This window comes from Manacus candei, unplaced genomic scaffold (assembly GCF_025592945.1).
Source record: "Manacus candei isolate 608988 ecotype Guabito, Panama unplaced genomic scaffold, ASM2559294v1 h1tg000051l, whole genome shotgun sequence".
Taxonomy (NCBI): Eukaryota; Metazoa; Chordata; class Aves; order Passeriformes; family Pipridae; genus Manacus; species Manacus candei.
Window position 1 is genome coordinate 4,784,319 of NW_026138099.1, and position 25,577 is coordinate 4,809,895.

Sequence of the window (25,577 nt, forward strand, 5' to 3'; positions counted from 1 at the left end):
ACAACAACCCCCTGCAGCACTACAGGCTGGGCACAGAGTGGCTGGAGAGCAGCCAGGCAGAAAGGGACCTGGGAGTTTGGATTGACAAGAAGCTGAACATGAGCCAGCAGTGTGCCCAGGTGGCCAGGAAGGCCAATGGCATCTTGGCCTGGATCAGGAACAGTGTGGCCAGCAGGACCAGAGAAGTGATTCTTCCCCTGTACTCAGCGCTGGTGAGGCCACACCTGGAGTACTGTGTCCAGTTCTGGGCCCCTGAGTTCAGGAAGGATATTGAGGTGCTGGAGCAGGTCCAGAGAAGAGCAACAAGGCTGGTGAAGGGACTCGAGCACAAGTCCTATGAGGAGAGGCTGAGGGAGCTGGGGCTGTACAGCCTGGAGAAGAGGAGGCTCAGGGAAGACCTCATCACTCCCTACAATTACCTGAAAGGAGGTTGTAGCCAGGTGGGGATTGGTCTCTTCTCCCAGGCAACCAGCAGTAGGACAAGAGGGCACAGTCTTAAGCTCTGCCACTGGAGGTTTAGGTTGAATATTAGGAAGAAATTTTTTACAGAGAGAGTAATCAGACATTGGAGTGGGCTGCCCAGGGAGGTGGTGGATTCTCCGTCCCTGGAAGTTTTTAAGATGAGATTGGATGTGGCACTTAGTGCTATGGTCTAGTAACCACAGTGGTGTTTGCTCAAGGGTTGGACTTGATGATCTCAGAGGTCTTTTCCAACCCAGCTGACTCTATGATTCTATGCACACCTTTGGCACCTGGCGTGGGTGGCCACTCTGCACATTGTTAGCAAAGCACACATCAGCAAAGCACACTGCTGATGGAGCCATGAGCACCAGTAGTCCAGTCTCTGACAGCACCGGGGAAGTCACTGTAGGTGGTCTAATGTCATTAAACACTAGCAGTTCAATCTCTTTAAAGAAGGCAAAACATCAAAAAGCCAAAAAGGCATATTTGGTGAAAAGGTGGATACCAGAATTTTTGTGCAACCCAGGACAACCATTTACATATCTTGTGAAGAGACTGCCAATAGTTTAGCAGATGAGGAATGTACCACTGACTATTACAAAGTAAAGAAACCCAAAGCAAAGAAATCCAGTAGTTATACAATTCAGCAACTCCAGGAACAGCATGAGGTTTCTTCTTGCAATTTTAAAGCACTCTATGTCACCAATAAAGAAACTTAAATGTCAGCTCCTACACTGAGTTTCTACCCTAATTATATTCAGGTGTCTAACTTGACCTCCCTCAATAAGAGCATTCAGAGTCAAATGAAAAGGACTACAACAGTAATTCTGGAGACAATGACCCTAAAAACAGAGTTCTGCTACATCTACAAATTCACTTAGACCTGTTTGCATAAAAACCTGCCTTGGCCCAGGAAAGTAAATCTTGACACTCACAGAGATCCCACATTGTAAGGAAAACTTGATAATACCACACAGAAATCTTTAATTTTTTTTTTAAAGACAAGTACTTTAACTTCACATGCTGAAGGCACAATAGTCATGAATATACAAGGTATGGAAAACAGTTGCCAAGTCTGTCATAATTGAAAGGTATGCACGCATTTTGGTACTCCTGCATCAGCCTTACTTGTATGTACATGTTTACATCTGACAAAATAGAAAAAAAATAAATACCCAGAAGGAAAAAAACATGTAGAAAAATAATTTAATAATATAGAATAATACCCTTGTTGCATGAAGTAATATCTAAAGTATCTTCTATAGATGTTGATTAAAAAACTGATTCAACTGAAAAGAATCCAAGACAAACTTTAATGGTAGCCTCAGAAAAAAATCCTACAATTGCAAACCATTTGGGGGTTTTTTTTGGTGCATTCTTATATATCCACTAAAGACAACAGATATGCTAATAAATTAACACCTACTGAGTCATGTTACTCCGACTTTCAAAGGTGCAAAGACATAGCAGAACTAATAAAATTGTTTTATCTCAATTCAGCAGTGGCTGTTGTGCCCATGACTAGCCAGCTTGTCCGCTCATACTGGTCCAGATAGTCATCATGTAAGTAGGGTACTCCTTTGATTTAACCAGCACTTCTCACCTTGCTTTGATAGAAAAGGAAATGTAAGCACTAAGGGATAAAGGTATTTTACCTATCATAAAAGATAATACTGGAAATATGAGGAAAACAGTATAACCCTCTCCTCTTGGTTTAATGACAATATATTCAGGAGGTGAGACCTCTAATGAGATGAACCCTCCTTCTTTTATTATTTCCCTCCCCCAAACATAAAGAAGGTAAAAAATTACAAAGAGTCTGAATGAAGAAGGAAAAATTAGAATTTTACTAAAAAGGGAAAGAAACTTGAAAACCCAATAATAGCAGAAAATATTACCTAGCTACCCCTCTCCCCCCTAGGGTAAAACAAAACTTGGAAGGATATTTCATCCAAAAAAATTTTATGCTGCTGAGGTGCTTGGTTTGGGTTCCATTGTAGCAACCACATGAGTGTGTTGGTGACGGGGCTGGGGATGATGCAGCATGGTCCTGGAGCCTGGCGGGAGGTGAGTGGACTTGGGCCTTGGGGTAGTGGCGCTTTGTGCGGGTGAGAGAGAGAAACAGTTGCAGCTGAGATGGTAGTGACTCTGGAGAAGAGAATTCCCAGCTCGGTGGCGGCAGCTCCCAGGCTACTGAGAAATAGCTCCAGAAGCGCTCCAAGAAAACAGTGCTATGGTGGTTCCACTGAGTCTGAGCTTGGTTGGACAGTGAAGGAATGGCTCCAGCAAAGAATCTGAGCATCTGCGGTCCTTCAGTGGGCAAAACCCGGGTACACAGAGAGCAGTTCTGGTCCATGCCCGTCTTTTATCTCCTGTCTCCTGAGTTCCCGGGATGGAAAGGGATCCACCTTCCTGGCAGGTCTTGAGACCCCTGGGGACAGTCTGCCCCTGATCCAGCTCAGACAGGGCAATCCTCACACTCCAAAATTACGCAGCGGTATGGAAATATTTGTAACTGAAAAATCCTTCCCATCTAACTAAAACTACAACAGTGCCTGTTACCATTTCAGGGCCATTGGTCTATATGATTGTCCTAGTTAGAACAGCTGGGACCAGTTCATCACTGGATGGGTGTAACCCAAAACTGTGTATTCTATAGCCTTCCATGCCATTTCTCAGAAACTGTTATCAATAGACTATTTACACCTTCTGCCCAGAGCAGCCTGACTCCTCAGGCTATAAACTGGGTGTTAAGAGGCCTGCGAGATAAGAGGATGCTCCTGTCCTCACACCATTTGTGGAACTCCCTGCCCTGAGGGAAGTACAGGGCATTCCTGCCTGAACTGGAGAATATATAATCTTGGGGTCTTGGAACTTTTTTAACCACTCATGGGATCCAAAGGAAAACTGCAGATCACCGCTCTCAACCAAACTGCAGACTACCACTCTCGACTGGACTGCAACCACCACTTTTCAACCAGACTGCAACCACCACTCTCGACCAGACTGCAATTGCCACTCTTGACCAGACTGCAACAGCACTCTCACCAACAGGTTTTCCCCTGTCCTTTTACTTTGGACTCAGGGGGGCCCAAAGAACACCACTCTGTTCATGCCCCAGGGTGCTGGGTTATACATTTGGGTTTAGTGGATTAAAAACAATTGTTTGTCTGTATAATCGTACTTATTGTATAATTTTATTAAATTGTTATTCTGACTTATAATCTCTCTTTTGAGTTGAGTTCATTTCCCCTGCTGGTTTATCATTAAACCAGCACAATGATGAGCTCTTTCAAAAAGGTATGTTCTAACTAACCAGGCTGCCAGAAATTCATAGACAACAGAAATAATGTAGAGTGAGAAATGCTCTTTCCATTGCACTGATGTTCACCATCTCTGTATCATCTGTAAAACAGGTAAAGGTGTTTCAGATATCTTGAACTGATCAGTATCTATTTTAGTAAGGCATTTTCATTCTGATCTTCAAAGAGTAAGGAACATATTCCTTAGGTCAGGCTTCTCCTTGTGATCCAGTTCTGAAAATTTCAACTTGCTTTTTCTCCTGCTGACATACCACAATGAGCAGGGGACAGTCTACAGGGCTGTGCTACTTCCCAAGATAACCCATTCCAGCCTGGCCCAGCTTAACCCAACACAGTCACTTAAGACATTTTCCAGTTCATTGTTCAAACCTCTAGCTGCCATCAGCTCAAGATTAAAGCAAATGTCATCTACCTCTGAAGCCCATGGTGAAAAATTTATGTAGTCCTGGACATGATACAGGTTTTGCAGTTTTACAGCTGCAACACTTCGAGTTGCTTGGACCTACTGGAAAAGGATTCATTCTATTGTAACTCCCAAATTTTCATTTTTGTATGTGTGTTTTCCCACAGAACGTGCGCATTGCTTCCAGCAATGTGTTTTATATTACCTGGAAGAATAGAAATGCTCTAATGGGAGGAAACAATTTTATTCTTATTGCCAGTCAACAAAAAGCAGAACTTCAAAATGACGCCATGACTCCTCAAGCAAAGTCATCCCATTTATTTTGGAGCTTGGGGACCTCACTCTTCACTCTCTTATAGTCTTCTGTGCAATTACACTAAACCCTACAACTGCGGGCCAAAGATACACACAAAGATTCTTTTTGCCTATCACAGACAAAGCAAGCTGCTTGTCATTGATTTATACCTACCTCAGTAGTGCATACAGAAAGGAATCTGTCTTTTCCTGTAATGAGTTCATCTTTTCTTTTTAGGGTACACATTGGGCATGCCTTTCTTGACATAAATTCAGTCTCTCTCCTGAGGGTGTCCAGTGAGGCTTTCATCACATATATAACTATAAAGAATTTCATGTAGAGTTCAGGAGCTAGCCTGGACAAGGCTTTGTGATAAACATCTACTGGAAAATTAAGATATAGAAAAATATCTTTCATCTTCCTAATGCATCTTACCTTACTTCATGTTGCTCTAAGATGTCAGTGACCAATAATCCTCACCTTGATAGTGAAGTCTGCAGTGAGAGGCCCAGATATTCTTAAGATCTCCTTGTCAGGAAACTTCTGGAAGTCAATGCTAGAATTTTCTACAAGAAAGGAGCCTGTGGTGCTGAGGCTGTTTTCACTCTTCAAACCTTGGAGAGTCTTGGTTTCCAAATCTGAAAAATAGAAACAAATTAAAGGGAAACTAGGGCATTGCAATTTGAAGCAAGAGTGAGTGAGAGCAGAAAAAGAAAACCAACGCGAAAGAGTGGTGGTTCAGATTTGCCTCCTAAATCAGTAATAATGCAACTACTTTTTTTTTCCCCATAGTTAATTCACATTCTCATACTTTTCTTTTTTCTCTTCAATCTGCTTTTTGTCTTTCTTCAACCCTTAGATTTTTAGATTGAATTCCCCTCCTCACCTGTATCTCATGCTTTTACTCACTTCCAGATATATTAATCCATTCCTAGTTAGGCATATTTGCTGTTGTTTAGCTCACTCTCAGTAAGTCATGCCCCTATGTGAAGCATGACTCAGACTTTGGCCCATGAGTGCTGTTAAGTTGCTGTACCCTCTTGTAGTTCAAAGGTGGGTCAATAACCACATGTTGTTGTGGTAGATAATTAATGGAAAGCAGAATGCTCAGGAAAGAAAGATCAGTATGACAGCAACCCCACCTCCTCTCCAGAAGTAGCCTGATCTATTGCAGTGGACTAGAAAGGGAAAGTGAGTCCTGAATCCTCCTGAGCTCTCCCTCTGGCTCTGTGAATTCACAGCTCCCAAAAAGCAGGCATTAATTCAGATACTGTTTGGTAGCGGTTACTTCTGATGGTCATAATAAAAATATCAGTAATTTATTAAACAGAAATCAACAGTCAGAAAGTAGATTCTGTCTCATCACCTAATTAGCCTTTCCAGCAACTGCAGATTATGCTTTACAGCATGTTTACCAGTAAAACCATTTCTCAGTTATTTAAAAGTGATAGTGCATTTCATTATGAAGGATTGCAAAGCTGCAAACCTTTCACATGTATTTACAAAATTATGCACAAAATCTCCAACAGAGAGAGGCAGTCAAAGCAAAATCTGAGTTAGATGTTGGCATACTATTCATCTGTGATGGAGACATATTTTCAAAGAAAACAAATGGGAGGTATGTTTTTATTGGTGTATATTTTGGTTTTTATTTGTGTATATTAAGTTTTTTTCTTTAGGGAAGAAAGATAATTGCACTAATTAGACTGCTTTTCATGGTGGGTCAAGGGAATTAATTAATGAAGGAAGTTGCTGAGACAATACTAAAAATTTGCACTGTATTAATGATTTCCTTGGTTTTCAGTGAGATTAATCTCTTCCTTTGTGATGGCCACTTGGCCATCTATTTATTTCTGGACAAGGCTGCATGCAGGAATAAAGATGGTTTAAAGACTTGTGTATATATATCAGCCACCTGTTGACTCCTCCCACAGCCAAAGTTCACAGGGCAAGAGACTCCCCCTCCCCGAGCAACTGATTGTAGCTCATACATATATAAAACCCTTTGATAGGTGAAGAGAAAGATGCATGGAGACATCTGAAACAAGAAAGAGATATATTTGGACTTATTCATGTTTACACAGTGTAGTTAATCTAAATCTTAACCAGGTAGACCTCTCTGATTCAAATCTTTTTGTCTTGAAATGTGATATGGTCTGAGTGAAGACAGCTTTAGATCAATCTCCAACTAAAATCTCATTTCTCTCTAAGCCGTCTTATAGCTTAATTTCACTGAAACGATAATAAATATATGATTTTTTTTCTACCTTGGAAGAGAGCATTTATACTGGAAAAGAATATAGGAGAGAAAGAAAGACTGCAAATCATGTACTGGGAAAGTAGTAACAGTCATTACTGGAGCAGCTCAGAAATACTTGAAGGTCCACTTAAAACTGAAGCACAGGCAGCATTTGAAGTTTTAAAAAACCAAAATATATTTTTTCTTGGTTTATAATCTATAATTTGCTGGTCTTTATTCACAGCTTTAAATTGGAAAACCATTAAAGCATATCCACTGCTTTCTCAAAACAAGTAGGAAGCTACAGAACAGGACTGATAAACCACTCCTTATTTTGCCACTCATATCTTTGGGTAAAAGAAATCTGAAGAGTGGAATGATTTGGTGTTTCACACCATGCTGACACTAATGTTTGTATCTACACTGACAAGCACAGAGGACTCTAACTGGTCCATGCTGCAGGAAAATTCTAATGACTTTTGGACTATCCTACAATAATTTGTGCTACTGAGACGTCATATAGTACAGTTTGGTTGTTTTCTGACAGTTAGCATATACTAACACTTTAGTATACATTTGCTGCTGAAAAAGAGAGCAGCTTCTGAGCAGCTATTGCATTGGAAGGTAAGACAGAGGGATGCAAGGAGCTTCTATTCATGAAATAAATGGATTTGCTTTCAGCTCTCACAGAGTGTTCTCAAATCCTGAGACTCCTCCCAGAGAAGAGGCATATAGAGCTGCTAGGATACACAGATGAAGCAGGGAAGCCTTACAGACACCAAGTGATGGGCTAGCAGCACTCCAGCGGTCTTAACTGCTTGGAGCAATACCACTGTTAAGGAGCATGGTTTGACTTGTGCATGCTGTTTCAGATCTCCAGACAGTGATTTTGCGTGCGTGTGCATGTGTGTATGCATGCACGCAAGTATGTGTGTAAGACTGCATGTGTATATCAAGGGGATTGAGAGAGATTATCATAACAGAAACATGTTAAAGTCATAAGCAGCTTGATGGCTAAGCTCAGCTGTGGGGAAGCTTATACTTTACTGTCCTCAGTATTTCTTCACTCAGTGGTATATATTTTATTAAACAAAAGCACTTGACAGCAAGTGAGCCAGCCAAAGGATAAGCCAACAGAAAAATTATAGAGGGGCAAAGAATTCCGCAGTGCTGGCCAAAGTCTGCTCAGAAAAGAGTGTGTACCCCTGATGTAACTGGGTCTGAGAAGAACTTCTGAGGTAGGACTCATCTGTGTGTTGAAATCAGTAATCTGAGAGAAGGAAACCAGACATCACAGTGTAAACAGAGCACTGCAGGTCACCAATGATCTCTTAAACAAATGTACACTATCTTATTCTACTTACATAAATGATCGGGTCCTTTCAGCACAAGGCGAACTTGCCTGCTTCCATAGGGAATAGCAACCACTGTATCATCTACTGTGGGAAGGCAAAAATGCATGGAGTAAATAAGCAAAGAAACTCCCATCTGTTTTCAAAGAAGCAGTGAAATAAGTGCTTATGAGGAAGTAAAAAGAAAAGCCTTAGGACCAATTAAACAACTCTAAGAATTATGATTAAAAATCTGAAAAAAAAAAGAACTTGTTAAAATGTGGTAAGAATCTTCTGCTAAGAACCCAAACTTGTTGATTTTATTGATTTTCAACTACTTCACAACTATTTATGGATTTGAACAATAACTAATAACTTTCTATTTCATCATGACTCCACTTAAACTTTTTCAAGTATTTCGAATTGATATTTGTGGCAGAATCTTGCACCTATGAAGCCCTGTGGAGCTTTGCCTTTGGGATTTAAACCAACGTGTGAATTAGCATGTAGGCCACATGCACCTGTAAAAGTTAGGTCAGCATTTCTAAAGAGTCAGCAACCTCAGTAATGTCCTCAATGGAGACAGGAAGGAAAGGTGTGGAAAGATGATATAAAATGTTATACCCGGGTCATGAAGTGGGGTGCCCAGAGAATGCTGACCTGGACTAACCAGCATGCTTCATTTACCTTTCCCTGTCCTTTCTGCCTCCTTCCCATATAACTAGCAGCTGGGAAAGAAAACGTATGTATGCCTAACAGGATTTTTGGTGGGGGGTGAGAAGGTGGTAGACCTGAGAGAAACAAAGTCTCTTTCACTGTCTATCCACTAGAACTACTCACACTTGCACCATGAAATGCTTACTAGCAGGAGCTAAGCTCTGCTCTCAATGTGTTGCTTTGTCAGGTAAGGTTAACTCAGACAATAAAAGCATTTCATCTTTCATTCAAACATATGAGCTGGGGCCTTACCTTTCTGACCAGACCAAAAGGGGAAAACCGTTGGAAACTGGCTAAATCAGGATTCTTGCTTACCAGCAAAATAGTTATTAATGTTGTCATTTTATTTCAAAAAATGAGGAGAATCAACACAGAGAGGAAGCACTACCCGAAACAGGAACTTTGAACAATACATTCATTCATCCAAACCTATTATATCTCAGAACTGTGAATTAGAACCCTCTCATATTTTAAACTGTGTAATGTATCATAGGAATTCCTGACACTCTTATATTGGAGAGCTTTATGGTATGAAATATTCATACTGTTGTGGCCTCTTAATATCCCAAAGGTAGGGGGAAAATATAATCAGTCACTCTGAGTGCCACAAGAATTTTATGGACATAAAGCCTGTTCAAGGTCTCAGGCCATGTTCCATGTTCAAGATCTGATGGAACCATGTTCCACTTTTCAAGATCTGATCTGATATGTTTCCTCAAACAATCCAAGAATTTCAGTGTCTTCTACATCTTTTGTAACATTAGGACTAAACTCTACTCAACACATATTCTGCTCAAACACATCTATGATATTGATTAGCAAAGGCAGAAATCTTTAATCTCGATGCAGAATTCAAATTTTCTATTTGAAAAGATAAATATTCAAGTTCTAAAAAATTCACTAAATATTGATATTCTAGTACTGATTTTATTGGTACCATTCTGGCACTCCTATTCAAGATAACCAGTAGAATAAGCACATTTTATCCATTTTGGGGAACAAAATACATGAGTATTGTAAAGTAAGATACACAGGTATCCCCAGAAATGCCAAGACAGTGGAAAGAATTCAAAAGTATATTTAGAAGGCCAGAACATCAAAAACTTACAAATACTTCACAGTGCTATAGAAGCACCAGGCCTCAGAGAGAAAAAGGCAAGTTCCCACCCTCTCCAGGGTCTTTGGTATCCTCTCTGTTTCTCCCCTGCCTTCCCAAGGCCTCTGTATATTTCTGCTAGGGCTATCTCTCTCCAGCATAGCAGAGAGAGATAACACAGCTCTCTCTGCAAACCCATCTGGACCGCAGAAGGGAATAAAAAAAAATCCAACCCTCTTGGGAAGGCATTTTGCAAGACTTCCTAAGTGAAAACAAGTTTCTAGCTTTCCCATTACGAATTCTTCTGAAAGCACAACTATTACTACAGTATGACATATCATTTTGTTGTATATAAATATATATACATATAACATTTATTGGAATGAGTCCAGGAAAACCATTATGTCAATTTAAAAAAAAAAAAAGAAAAAAATAATGGCCTTTTTACAAGTACAGTCCCATGCCACTGTGATATTTGACTGTCTCTCGGTTACAAGCTCTGTGCTGGAGAGTTAACAACTCACTGATATGTCACCGAAAAACTGGACAGTTTAAAGATCATATGAGCTTATGTTTTCAGCATGGCTCTTCTGCCCCAGGATATCGCTAGGACTATATTTCACCTGATCTTGCAGTTGATCTCCATTTGAAATCCTAGCATGCTTTATGTGAAATGCAAAACTCAGTGAGATTTATGCTTATCACTGTGCTTCTTGCTTTCACAAATCAGAAACAGTGGGAACTGAAGGATAATTTCCTGCAGGGAACAATGATAAGAAGGAGAAATTTCGTGTGAAGAGACATGTGAAAGTAAGCATGGTAATATTTAGTCACAACTCCCTCTAACAATAAGCAAAGAGGCAGATTGTGGAGCAGCTGTGTGGAACACTTGGAAGAAAACACAAAGTGCATTAACAGGTGGTTAGTTTTCTCCAGAGACCAGGCACAGAGAAGCAAGGAAGAGTCCCAGATAACTGAAAGGACAGTGGCTCAGGGCTGTGAAGAATGTCCAAGGATTTAGGCAGAAGTTAAATGTCATGTGCATACATCAGATTCCCATGAGAGATCAGTTTCTTGTAGTTTTGGATTTTTAGTTTGGATTTTGTCCAAATGGTCTCTCAGTTCTCAGGATGAAAAATGGAGTTCTTTCTATTTCCTCATTACTATTGATATTTAACAGAAATCTGGAACTGAATCTGTTTTTAGCAACTATGGCAAGACTAATTATGTAAGTATCCAGACTACCTCAGTGTAACAATTTCTACAATTCTCTTTTAAAAGTAATCTACTCCACTAGTAGACATCAACCCCTCTTTAGAGAAATACTCTAAATATAATATTGCACAAGGTTACTGGCAAATTTCACTCACAACTTATAGGATCAACTCTCTAGCTTCTTAAGGAATACAAAGAAGCCTGCTTAAACATAGTTTTTCTCCATAGGAAGGACATACACTCTTTCCTAAAGAAGATATTATTAAAAAAAAAAGGAGAAGATGCAGACTTAGAAAGACTGAACCGCCAGCCTTAGTAGAAAAATGAATATTTCTGAAATGAAGGTTTTTGTAGCTTTTTTATTATTATTCTTAAAAAAGTATAGACACAGGTGCTTTCTTTTTCATAAAAATGTAGGTGAGAATTCAAAGCCACGTTACCTCCTGCCCTGCTATGTTTCTGTTTCTGAGGCCACTGAGAGATGTATACTAGCCCTATAAATAGTGAGGGAGCTGCTTCTGTAGCAAGTGTTTATAGTGACAAATAAGCAAGATGCTGACATGAAGTGCTAATGGTGTCAGGGAGGATAAATGCAGAAAATTAACATTTTTAACATTTTTGGTTTTTAACATTTAAAATCTCAAATTTTCACAACATTTCCATACAACATTTGGAAACAAACCTCAGAAAGAATTCATATTAATTCACACATTCAAAGGTGATCCTTAACTGTGTCTTTAGAATTGTAAAAATACGATTTAAAAGAAGACTTTCTTTTGATACATTCAAAATTCATAGTGTTGCATAACAACATGTATGTTTACAGGAGGGAATGGAATAACGCCCCATGGTTTATGCAGAGTACATAGAAAATCTATGATTATCTACTTCAGCTCTGAATAACAATTATTTGTGGCAAATGTGTCTGAAAAATCCATTCTCTAGTATTTTTTTCCACATTTGCCTCATTCTAAGACTATGCTCTCTGCCACTGCTCTACTACCTATATAACATTCTTTATGTTTAATAGCAAACCACTGGGACCAGGGACTCTATTTTTTTTCAACATTTTAGTACTGTGCAGAATATATTAGTGCCTTTATCCTCAGAAGAGGAGAAATGAGCACCTTTTTACCCAAAGCAACTGCAAACCAATGAATTTCTCCTATAGGAAGAGACATTTGCCAAAAAAGTTAACAAACATTATGATGTCTCAAATAGGCTGGAGATTTCCAAATCTGTTCCTGCACATTGCAGAAGCAGGTAGCAATGAGGTGAAATGCCATTTCTAAATCTTTGTGAATTATTTCCTTTGCCCTCTAGTGTGCAATTGTGCTTCAGCAATAGGACTGTTACGAGGATTATACAAAATCCTTCCTTCCTTCCTTTTTTTTTCCTCCTACTCTCTCCCTCTTAGTTAGCAAACACAGAGCCAGAGGTGCACTGTGCTAACTACTGCTCTGTGTACTGTGCTCCACAGTGAAGCAGTTATTCTTTCAGAGAGAGAAGCTTTTGTAAAAAGTACCTCTCACTGCTCCTCACAGAAGCTGAATGTTCTATATAGGAATATACACACGCTGTCTTCGGCAGATGTTACACTGCTATTTGAATCTTTGAGGTCATGTGCTATTCAGCACTGGGAAAAACGCTCCAGAATGGTAGAGCTGGTCTGAACTCTAAGGCTGGGGGTAGCTTTGCATGCTAGCACATGTGTGCCTACACAGGCATGAAAATACATTTACATTTTAATCCTTCCTGCAAACTGACCAAACATGCCCTATCTGTCATCCCAAAGCTTTTACAGCTCCACCTATGGTGCTGTAACAAGGCTCAAAAGCATGTCTGGGATCTAGGATAAACTAATCCTGTCACTGGGGCACACTAATGCTAATTTACCACTCTGGGTTGAAGCTGGCTCAGCGTGCAGGACAGGCCATGTTTGTCTGTAGGCCTCTCTCACATCCATGTAGGCACTTTCTGACAACTCAGGTTCCTCAGTCCACCACAGAACTGAGTCACCATGCTCAACACAGGCTGTGAGCATAGGTCTTGGAGAGAGTACTGTGCCAGGTTGGCACCACCAAGCCCTTGGGGTTCTTCTCTGCTGTGTAGCAGCATATATCACTCTGTTCAGAGCAGTGCGGACTAAGTCCTATGCCTAGCCAGCTATCACAGCCAGAGAGGGTCTTCTAGTTCTCCTGTTCCTCCCAAGCAACTAGCTAGCTGAGATGGGGAATATACTGGTGACACCCTTCCACAGTCCTCTGCCCACCCCCACAACGAGACCAGTAGTCCAAGCAAGACTGCTTTAACCCAAGAGGCAAGAACCTGTAGAGACAACCAGACTGATCATGATCATTCAGATGCCTGAGAAAGAGTGGGGTGAAATCTAGCTTGCAAGAAATGAGTACATCTCTAAGAGGGAAGATGGCACTTTACCAGAAGGAACAGCTTACGTTTATTTGCTGAGAGCTGGGACTTATACTGGCCTCGAACCAGCCGGCAGGTGGACCCATCTCCATTGCAGACCCCACAATTATCTTCCTTGACAGTGCTTCCCAGCTGGCGGTCACAGCCAACAATCTGGCAAGAAAGGAAGATGTGCATTTCAATGTGAGCACCTACCAACTGACTGCTCGATCCATCTCTGCAACTAATTACCACTAAATTTCTTTCTCAGCAACTCTAGAGGGCCACAAAGTACCTTAGCAATGAAAGAGACTAAGAGACTAAGAGACTTCTGGTTGGAAGTTAGCACTAAGGTCAGGTATGAGGTAGTGAACAGGTTAGTACTCAATGGCTTTTCCAGTCCAGAGGAAGAAAAGAGTATTGTTGGAGGTTGCTATTTCAGGGCATTGTGAACATTTATTGGTCAGAGGCCTATCAGAAATTTCATTTCTTAAGAGTTTCACAAAGAAAAATGCCTGAAACAGATGAAAAGACAGACAGTAAGCAGACAGATAGATAAAAGTAAAGAGCAATGTAGATCAATGGTAACATGGCTCAGTGAAATTTTACCTGCTATGCAGCTGGGAAAACCATGAGGTTTTAATTATGTTTGACAATAATCCCATTCCACACTGTCAATGCCTGTGTTCAGACATTATAAAAGGTCTGATAAAGAAGGAGTGAATGATTGCAGCAAAAGAACCGAGAGTCAGAAATGCAGTTACCTGCTCTGAAATTGGTTTTATGCCTATATGTGAATTGTTTGGTTCAAAATTTTAAAAGTTGTATACATAACCTAGGTTTCTCAGTTTGCAAAACCCCCTATAATTCCCAGGAGAATAAAATATAAATTTATAATTAAGTACATTTAAAATTACCTAATGGAATGCAAATTTAACACAGTGTTAATCTAGGCCTATTGCTGGCACTTTGGAGTTCTGCATCCAAGTTATGAATTTTGCACATAAATAATTGAAATCCTAAAAATTATGAAAGTCCTTACAGAGTGTTATAACTATCTTTATAAGTACTAGAAAATGAAAAGCCCTGTAGCATTCTGGCATGCAGAGTAAGCAATAAAAAAAAAATTGTATATAACTTCTATTTCTTATGAGTTTGTGCTAAGGCTCTTAGCCAAACAGAGAGTATATATAAACACAAGGAATTTTACATAAAGTTCTTGTTTCAGCTTTGAATTTCCCTGCATCACTGAGTTTCAGTTAAATCAGACAGCTGGGTCCTTGAAAATTATAACAGAAAATTATAAGAGCGCTTATCAGCAAGATTCAAAAAGCTGTATATGTAACTTGCCCACTTAAACATTCAGACTAATATTTCTTATTTATGCAAATTTGAGTGTGCAGAATTACAGATCTCTGCGAGGGTAAGAAGTACTTTTCATTTTGACATGATCTCTTCATTTGCCTATGAAAATGCAGACTTTGATTAATAACCAGTATTTACTTTTAGCAATTCAATTTCCATTTCTAACATCATCACTTTAGCAGTGGCACAATAACTGTTTCTTTGGTCATATCTGTCACACTGAGAGTATAATTAATTTAATTTAAATCATTACAGATTTATTTCAGGCTATCTGAAGGCTGTCATCAGATTTCTTCAACTGATCTTCCAGATCAGAACTGGGTCAAGCCTTCTATACTTACGCATTATATTATGATGTCTCCAAGAGAATTATTTGAGGTCCAATGGAGTAAAAGCCACACGTAAATGATACATTTCCTTGAAAACCTAGTCATACCAAGACTGTAAGATACATTTTAACACATCAGAAACATCATGAGAAATAATGGTTAGAAAGCTGAAGTAAAGTTAAGCGTGTCTTGACTATCTTGACTGTGACTACTCCATAGAGAACTTCCAAGTACAGATATATAAATTGTAACCATGATATCATGTAAGATTTAAGTCTACTGTTTTTCTGAAGAAGAATATCCCTAAAGGAGCTGAATGTAGGTTGCTATGCTTTAATTTCCAAGAATACCTCTGTGTAGACAAGATGGTAAAATGAATAACTTGCATGATCTGAAAACTGTATGACACAATGCCTACAAATCACATTAATTTCCTTGTAATGCAATAGAGATTGCTAGCACTCACAGTGAGAAGGGTCCTGCTGGGGAACCCAGATAACAGAAGAAAGGTTAGAATTCCCTTTCAATATCTGCTTATCATATATTTTATACTCAATATTTTATAAACTTCAATTTAGAGTATTACACAAATCTTTATCCCTTTGTCTATTTTGAATAGAATATATGAACTGCTTGGATGTGAAATTAACTGAATCTTAAAACCACGTATGAGGTAACCAATTTTAAAAAACAACATTAACTACTTTAAAGCATTTTTGACTTATGAATCTCACATGTTGCCATGAGCTGTACCCTGACTGAAGTTAATTTACAAATTGAGCAATCTGGAGCTAGATCACAACTTGTAGAGGAAACTACCAGGAAAATCTCAGGTGTGAAAGGAAGTTATACTGAAGTTTGTTTCTTTTTTTGAGCTGGATTGCCATTACCAGTGTATAGCATAAAAATATTTTTTCTGCTGAAATGCTGTATTTCAAATGGAAGTATGAGCACAGTGGAACTATGGAGACCTCTGTGAATACAAACACTTCTGTGGTATATACAATATGTATATTAACCTTCCTGTAATTGGTAGTGTCTCAGATAATTTAAAGCTATTAAAATTCTTGATGACCCTAAATTAATTTCGTATTTCTCCCCAAGGTTTCTGCAGAGCTTTTTGTTTACTCTGTTAGATTATCTGTCTCAATAGACACACAGAGCTCTGGGAATATGTATAAAATTTTCACTAAAAACCCTTATGAGTGATTAACTAATGCCTGAAATAAAAAACATTCCCAAGTTCACTGCTTTTTTCTTTTCTTTTTTCTCCCATCACTACCTAGGGAAATCTTTCTTCCATCTATTAAACATAATTATATGCAGTTAAAAGGTTGCTAGCGTTTGCAATAGAGTCATTGATGCTTTAAAATGAAAAACACTACTCCATATCTGTTATGTCACTTTTTAGTAGCTCTTACATGAAAATATTATATAAGCTGGACTCTTATGAAAGCAAAAGATACGAAAAGGAAATATTAAAGTGCTCCTCAAAAAAATACACAGTTCATGAGAATAATAATTTTTGTCTCTCTGAGCACAAGAAACATAGGTTTGGCTGAGTGGACATGAGAATACGTCATTTCCATAACATTATTTTCACACTCCATCAAGGCTGCAGACAACTCACTGAAAAAGATTATGGAATGGGTGAAAATATGTCACTACTCCCTCAAAAGTCTGCAGAGAGTTAGCAACGAACAGGATGGCAGAATTGTTTGTTTTAGCATCCACCCATAACATGAACAAAACACAAAGGGGAAGTTTTAAAACGGCTGTTTTCAGAGATGCCAAAGACGCAACAGCAGGAGAGGCCAGCAAACAGGAAAAGTAGATTCACTTGGGCTGCAGAGCCTGAAAAACTTGCCAAGACACTGACCTACAGGCATACTCATCCAACTAGAGGTGGCTGAGGACCTTGTCACAAAAATAATCACCACAGAAAGTACTGCTTGATCAGCTTGGTAGGCAAAGGAGACAATAAGGATATTGCACCTAGCTCAGAATAATGGTTTGATGGACACAGTTTGAAACAAAATGCTGGCATATTTGAATCAGAGGTCTGGGGAATATTTCACTCTCTGAAAAGCTTTGAAATGTCAACTGTTTGTCTTGGTTTGAAACTGGACCCAATGTTGAAATCCTTAAGTTTCTGTGGGATCGAAACTTTCTTTTCCAATGCATTCTAGTCCTCATCGTAATACACCCTGGGGGATTTAGACAGATGAAGTCTTTTTTAATCCATAAAGGTCTGAGAAGGAAGCCCCCACCAGGAATGAAAATGGATTACTGCAACAAATTATGCCTGGAAATGTTCTGACGTAAGCAGTTTTCATACTCATTTCTATTATATTTTAAGCTTCCTCCCCTTGAAGCAGGGTAATGAAGCACAGACTTTCCACACTGAAATTTTCTGAGTTTCAAATTGCTGAAGTGTGGTCAGAGGCTTGAACTGCAGATTGTTACCACACAAAATATCAGAAGCAGCTCTGTTAAGTTCCCTGACAATCAAACCCAAACTGCACTAAAATCAAGGACATGTACTTATAAATTTGATAAGCTTTGGATGAATTTCTTGTACATTTTTAAAGGTGCTTCTATGAAGCTCATTGCTATTGTGGTGAAATGCCCTTAAAGCAGTAAAGGCAGATTATGCAGAGCTCTGGAGGTCTCTCAGTATATGAAGATGCCAGCCATGTGAGTATTAGAGTAAGGAAATCACAGGTGAGCATCAACTCCCTGCCCAGCTCTTCTTTACCAACCCTAAAGTGAGCTGATTTTTATTCTCCTTATGGGTTTAGCTTGAAAAGTCCAGCAACAAAAAGCCAGAATAATAACACCTAATCCCTAGCTGGCTGAGCCTGTATTGTTTTCTGGCATAAGATACCAGAGTTCTGCTCAGAGGTAAAGATTCCATATTACATTTTAGGCTGAAGTCTCATACTTCATGCTGAGTTTGATTCTCCTTCCTCTCCTCTCCCCTGCCGTTTTACTCCACTGACAGCCTCTGGCTGGGGAAACAAAAAAAGATACGCATTAGCATGACTGATACACTTTAGCAAAATAAGTTTTACAGGCACTGCAAGAAAATAGATGATCATCAAGTTAGAAGATGAATTGCTTGTGTATAGTTTAAAGGCACTAGGTTGAAACTCCCACAGCAAAGTTGGAACTTGCTCACTGAGTGCGTGCACGAGTTTTATGCATACGTTCCCCTTGTGGACTTGATCTCTGGCTCAGTTTAGCAATCTTTCCAGGAATAAAACTGGACCAGCAATGACAGGTTCTGTTCCAGCCTTGCTAGCCTGGAAATGCCCTGAAGTAAGAAGTTTTTGTAATAATTTCTATTCAGTATTAAGAAACCCTGGACAGGAAATAATGTAATAAAGCAAGCTTGCAAATCTATCCAGTTATAAATAAATTTTTTTGTTTTCCAAAGGGCATTTCTGCAGTTCAAACACAAGAAGTTCTGAGAATCCGAGGAAAACAAAGTTGCCCTTCACACAGATACTAATGTGGGGCTCAATCTGGGACTTGTGTTGATTGTCACTGCTCAACTGAGGAAAGTTATGGATCAAATCCATCATTTCGACTGGGTTCAAAATCCCATTTTACAATCAGGACGAAGAGCTGCTCTACTCTTTAAATTAAATTATTGTGGAGAGAACAAGCTTGAACCTATACAGTAAACTGGATCTGGGCTGGTGTCTGTGACACAGGGATTTGCAACCCCTGACAAAGTGGTATCTGCCCTTCAGACCACCAACACCGTAAGATGGCAGTTTGCAGCCCCAGCATTTTTCTGGCACAGCCTGCCAACATTATCCTGTGACAGGCAGTCTTGCACAGCACCAAGGCACTGTGCAGGATTCCCACAGGTTCCCAGGAATTTAGTTGCAACTACACCACAATCCAACTACAAATGAATATCATAAGATGATTTTCACAATGGCAAGGCAACTTGTAACTGTGGTGGTAACAGCAGGCCCAGTGATATGCAATCTATGCACTTGTTTGGCACTTGAGCCAAACATACCTTGCAACTGTTCAGGCAGTGTAAACAAACTTCAATTACTGATCAGTAGCCAAATCGTTAAATACAATCACTGATGTGACATCTTTAAGATATACCTTCCGATATGTGGATCGTGACTGGGCAGCTCAGTGATTTGCTGCTGCTTGTTGCCTTACCTATCACTGTTCCACTGGAACCAATTTGCAGATCCTGCTTTGTATGTGTCCCATCAGCAGAGCACTCTCAGCTAGCCAGAGCTCTCTGCTATTACTATTTTTAAACCAAGATCAAGACTCTTCCATGCATTACTGAAATGCTTGCTTTTCTCCAAAAGGATCATACCTATTGTCTGGACAGCTTCGCATTTCCATGGGAAAGATTTGTCAACTTTTGAAGAAGATTACAATACTACACCAGAAGGTGACTGCAAAGGCCATTATAAGACAAAATTCATCAAGGCAGCTTTCCCTCAGCTTCCTTGTAGCAATGTGCTTGAGAAACCAAGAGTAAATTCAATGAAGTCTGCCCTCTGGACTTACTGTTGTCTCCTAGACCATGAAACACTGACTTGTAAAGGCATTTAATTGGCACTCGTGACACATTATATTTGACTGTGATCCTTTGTCAGCTTGGTGACTTCATGACACATTTGAAATTGTTACTCAGACCTCTCTCCTGTTGAGTGTACAGGCTTCTTTTGTTGGCAGGAGTTTGTCCTCTCTTGGCTGGATCAACAGGGATCCAGCTGCAGCACTTTGTGTGTGCCAGCACAGACTTTCTGGTGCTTCAGGCAATCACATAATCTGTGTTACCAAGGAACAGACATCACTCACAGTTCAAATACTTGAGAGAGGCTACATGTCCCCAAGTCACTGATGAAACCACTTAGTTTATGTGGTATTCCAGCCTGCTGCTCAGTGTGTAAGAGGACTGCATGCAGGGTCTATGAGACATCTCATGTCTATGGGATGACAAAGGAAACTAGCTAAAATATGCCTGCAGCCTCCCTGTCCTGGGTCTTCACAGTAACTGGAACTCTCGCCAACATCTTCAGTGAGAAGCACACATCTGTTTTGCTGGGGACTCTCGAAATTGCCCAGCCAGTAAGAGACCTTGCCATCTTCATACAGCACTAAACCCTCTGCACCATTCTACACAACTTCAGCTTTTAGCTGTGCTAAGGAAATACATGGACAGGGATAACTTCCTAGTAACTCTAGGAGAACCCTCAGAAGTCTCCAATCTGCTCTTTTGAATTGCTTATTTTTGCTAAGCCTCCAAATTACAATGTTCCTCCCTCCCTCCCCGCCACCCCAGCAAAGGGAGGTGCTCTAAGTACTGCTGGTCAAAGATATACTCACAGTAGAAAAAGTTGGTCTGCTTGAGATTCCCAGCACGTATTGTTTCTGCTGGAACAAAGTATCTCTGCAGTGGTGCCAATCTCTGTTGGACCGCAAAGTGGAAAACTGATAGCTCAGGGCAGGGGAGTGGAGTTCTAATAATGCAAATGAAGATTCTTTCACAAACACACACAGAAACATTTACTTGCTGCTCACTGCCACAGAAATGTTGTTACCTGGTATGATGATAGCAATTTAAACATATTGATATTACTCTTATGAATCATTAGGTTCTCCACCCCACTCCTGTCAGTGTGCTGGAAGGATGTCATGCTGGGGGAAAAGCACCTTGTTTCGTCTCAGAAAAACTGATACTCATCAACAAGAAAACAAAAGATTTGCTCTCAACAGAACAGGAGGTAGATGAGGATAGAGTGTAATAGACAAAATATTCAAACAGCAGTTCAGCTGTTCAGCCTGGCACAGTTCAAAAGCACCTGACCATAAGAAATTAAGAATTCAGTCAGGGTCAACCCACCACACTGCAACTTTGTAACCCAAAGTGCGGTAAGCAGAATAGCCTCAAAAACCCAGAAAAGGATTTAATTTAATTGATTTTGGAAACAGGGAAAAATAAACTAGAAATTTGAAGTTTTAAACATGTTGTGTTCTGCATACCTATTAATTCTATCCACAAAGACATTTCCCAATGTGGAACATTAAAGCACTGTTTCTCTTTAGGTGCATTCTATTAACTTCAGCATGGTGGTTCAGGCTAGTTATAATATATCAGTGGACCATACTATAACCTGAGGTATGCTCAAAACAAGACTCAAAAATTACATCTGAGAAGTAATCTGTATTTCTTCTAAAATAGGAGGAAGTGGAAGGGACCCAAATAACACAGATAACCATATAGAAAGGAATTTAAAATACTTAGGAGGAACAAGACCATTAGAAGGAAGTAAAAGACATTACATACAAAGCTTTTTTTGAAAAATTCCATTGTTCAGTCTGTGTCACTATGGATTTAAGAGTAAAACTACAGAAAAAAAAAATACTTAGAAGTTAATTCCCAATAATTTTTTAGGTGTTTAACACAAAGAACAAAGGCAAGATATTAACCATCTCTTCATGGAAGAGAAATTTATGTTTATATACTATGGAGAGAGGCAAGATGCATGCAGCTTGCATGATTCCTGAACTATCACAGTGATATGTACTGCCCTATGCCATGAAGTATATCTGAATAAACTACTGCATAACTTCTCCAGTATGCTATCTCTGTAAATAAAAGTTAAACATCTTTTTAAGAATCTCTAACCATACTCTTTGTTGAATCAAAGATCCAGGGATACAGCTTATTCTACTCACTCACAAAATTGGCTTTACTTGCCCTGCTTACAATCAGAAGTCTCTTCTGACTTTAACAGGTGGCCAGTACGCAAAACAAAGTCTTCAGCTCAAAAAGTAATAATTAAACAAAAACTCATAAATATGTCACTAAGGTACTGGTAATTCTAAACCTTCAAACAATATGAAAAATGAAGGGATAAAAATGAGAGAGGGATCTTCTAATTTGCAAATACTGCACCTCTTTAACAAACGTGTACTTACCAATGACAGTGAAAACCATCACCTTTAAATCAGGAGTGAGTACCAAGGCACACAGAAGGCAATACAACTAACCCTTCATTTCTGCCATTAATAGCCTGAAGAACAGCTTGTGAGCACACAACAGGCCATGGGCTGACCCAAATCTTGCACACTAAGAACTATATCCCTGTGGTTAGTTAAGGAAATTGACACTGTTGTTTGAACCACTGGGAAAAATGCTCTATGTCTACGTAAGCATACACTGATCTTAACTCTTATTAATTCTTGTATTCATTCATTCATTCATGGCTGGGCTTCGTGAACGAAGATTTGGGAAGGGCTCTACCCACATTTGCTACAAGCACGGTGGTGGCTAAAGAGGCCAATACGAAATAGATACAGACAAGTCCGGTTGCAACTAATTCTTGTATAGACTGTAACTGAACAGACATAATTATATGTTTCATAAAATGCTCCATCTGAACAACATTCAATTCCTTCTTTGTTGCCATAACACTTGGATCAATGTAAGTCAGTAGGATGGTAAACTTAAAGATGCTTTCAGTAGTTTTATTCTGAGCAATTCAGAAAATATATCTCTTTATCTCCAACGCAGAGCAATTACTGCAAAGACCTTTTGTCATAGAATAATAGAATATGCTGATTTGGAAGAGACCCACAAGGATCATCAAGTCCTACTGCGGGCCCTGCGCAGGGCACCCCAAGAGTCATACCATGTGTCTTAGAGCATTGTTCAAAAGCATCTTAAACTTTGTCAGACTTGGTGCTGTGGCCACTTCCCTGGGGAGCCCGTTCAAATGCTCAGCCACACCCTGGGTGAAAAACGTTTTCTTGATATCCAATCGAAACGTCCCTGACTCAGCTTCATGCTGTTTCCTTGTTTTCTGTCACTGGTCACCACAGAGAAGAGATCAGTGCCTGTGTGGTGGGTTCACCTTGGCTGAACACCGGGTGGCCACCCAGCTGCTCTATCCCTTCCCCTTCCCAGCCGGACAGGGGAGAGACTAAGGTAGGAAAAGAAAACAACACAAAGCGTGGGTTGTGATAAGGTAGTTTATATTTATGCAAAAAAGAAAGCAAAAGCAGCGTGTGTGCGCACAAAGCAGAAGCCAGCAGTTAATCTCTACTTCCCATCAGCAGCGATGGTTGGCCACTTCTCTGGGAAGCAGGGCTCCAGCACAGCAGGCAGCCATCAGAGACAATGAATGCCTCCGGTCCTGCTCCTTGCCTCAGCTTTTATATCTGGGTTGTCGTCATATGGTATGGAATATCCCCATGGTCAGTGTGGGTCAGCTGACCTACTTGTGTCCCCTCCCACTGAAGAAGGAATGTTACAGTGCTGTACTCAGCAATAGCCAAAACATGGGTGTGTTATCGACACTCCTCTAGCTGCCAATGCAGAGCACAGCACTGTGAGCGCTACTACGGGGAAATAAATTCAGGCTCAGCCAGACCCATCGCAGCCTGCCCCTCTGCTTCCCCTCACAAGGAACTTGTAGACTGCAGTGAGGTCTCCCCTCAGTCTTCTCTTCTCCAGGCTGAACACCCCAAATGACCTCAGCCACTCCTCATATGGCTTCCCCTCAAGGCCCTTCACCTTTGTTGCCCTCCTTTGGACACTCTAAGAGCTTAATATCTTTCCTATATTGTGGTGCCCCAAACTGCACACAGTATTCAAGGTGAGGCCACCCCAGTGCAGAGCAGAGCCGAACAATCCCCTCCCTCAGCTGGCTGGCGATGCTTTGCCTGATGCCCCCCAGGATACGGTTGGCCCTCCTGGCTGCCAGGGCCCTGCTGACTCATATTCAACTCGCCATCAACCAGGATCCCCAGGTCTCTTTCCACAACACTGCTTTCCACCCTCTCATTCCCCACCCTGCACATACATCCCGGGTTGCACCATCTCAGGTGCAGAATCTGGCACTTGCCCTTAAAACTTAAACTACAGAAGAAACATACTTCACTTTTTAATCTTCAGATCTTTACACCAATATACACCCTAGGAGATTTCATTTTTTGCAGTTGTGACAAACCATGCCTTCATATTATTACAGTTGTCTGCTGCACTGCCCCAAATATTGCTGAACTCCCAGGATCATATGAACTCTCACAAACTACTTAGATATGTGATTGTTATGTTTACAGTGTGTCAACATTCTTAGGTAAGTAGTAGCTTGCAGCTACTATTGCAAATGAATAATTTCTAACATAATATTTTTTCTTCTCTGAAGTTCACATGCATTCACCATGCTTATAGAAGTAAGCTTACTCAAACAAATGTTACAAATGAAGAATTCTCCACTTGTTCTTCCATAACACTGGAGTTTCCCATTCTTTTAAAAGAACTTTTATAGAAGGCCATGGAAGACCATTGCTTTTAAGGAGGGTTCACCATTTATTATGGCAAATTCCATACAGTTTACCTTTATGGACTGCTTATGTAGTATTAGCTATTGTGATTATAGATAGTAAAGCAGTTGCTGTCCTAAAGCATATAGGTAGGGCAAATCTAGTTACAGACTTTCTAATGCAGTACCTCTGCTGTCACGAAGAGATGGCTGGTAAACAGGGACACACTGAGATAAGAATACTTCAAATTGCTTTAAATTTAACATGCACCAAAATACAAAATTTTTCACTGTGAGGAATGCATGAGCATTTATATTTTAATTTTTTGGGTCATCCTAAAAAATGATGCAGTAATTGTAAATATATGGCAAAAGTTCATAAAGAAATTGAATGCTGAAGAATATGGAAAATATATAGTTGTGTTAATGCATTAAAATTATTCTACCACTTCATGGTATATAATGAAAGGGTTGGTTTAAGTTAAATTCTTCAGGGACACTAGTGCTAATTTTTCTGTTCTACAGCCACAGAAACAATTAAGAAATAACATTTGTTATAATAGTGCTGCTAACTTCAACCTTCCAAGAAGTAAGAATTGTCATGGGAAAACAAATGAGTTTGTTTAAGTAGTGGATGATTATGAACTCTAAGGGAAAGTTTTCTTGAAAAAAGTACGCTTTGTATTTGAATCAAAACAGAAATCAGCCTGACAGAGGTTGAATTCTCTGTTTCTAATTTCTAGGCCATTATATGCAAAAAACTTCGAATCTTTTTTTCCATCCAGATTCCTGTGCTTCCGGTTAAGTTTTTAAAATATTTAAAAGCTCAAAATAAGACTGAAATTTGTCTGTCTCATTAGGCAATGTAGAATTTTGAGAAATGTGCACTCAGCTGACATCAAGAGGTCTAGGTGATTGCCTTTTTTAGATCACAAATGAGATTAGCCTAGTAATTGCTTACTCTATTTCATTTACTGCAGGACTGCTCCTGGCTCAGAATAGAAAATCAGAGAGAAAAGAAACAGGAAGAAAAGCTTCTAGAGGAACATGAAGTGGTTCAAAATTCACTAGAA

The 25,577-nt window shown here is 39.8% G+C and overlaps 1 protein-coding gene across 2 annotated transcripts in view; it reads right to left on the reverse strand.

The window, feature by feature from the left end:
• ADAMTSL1 (ADAMTS like 1) overlaps positions 1-25,577 on the reverse strand; it is a 382,369-nt gene that overhangs the window by 124,788 nt on the left and 232,004 nt on the right. For both annotated transcript variants that reach the window (XM_051801328.1, XM_051801329.1), the window contains 3 exons: positions 13,538-13,664; positions 8,087-8,161; positions 4,964-5,121 (listed from right to left, as the gene is read on the reverse strand). In XM_051801328.1, coding sequence (XP_051657288.1) covers positions 4,964-5,121; positions 8,087-8,161; positions 13,538-13,664 — 360 coding nt within the window. The remainder of the gene's footprint in view (positions 1-4,963; positions 5,122-8,086; positions 8,162-13,537; positions 13,665-25,577) is intronic.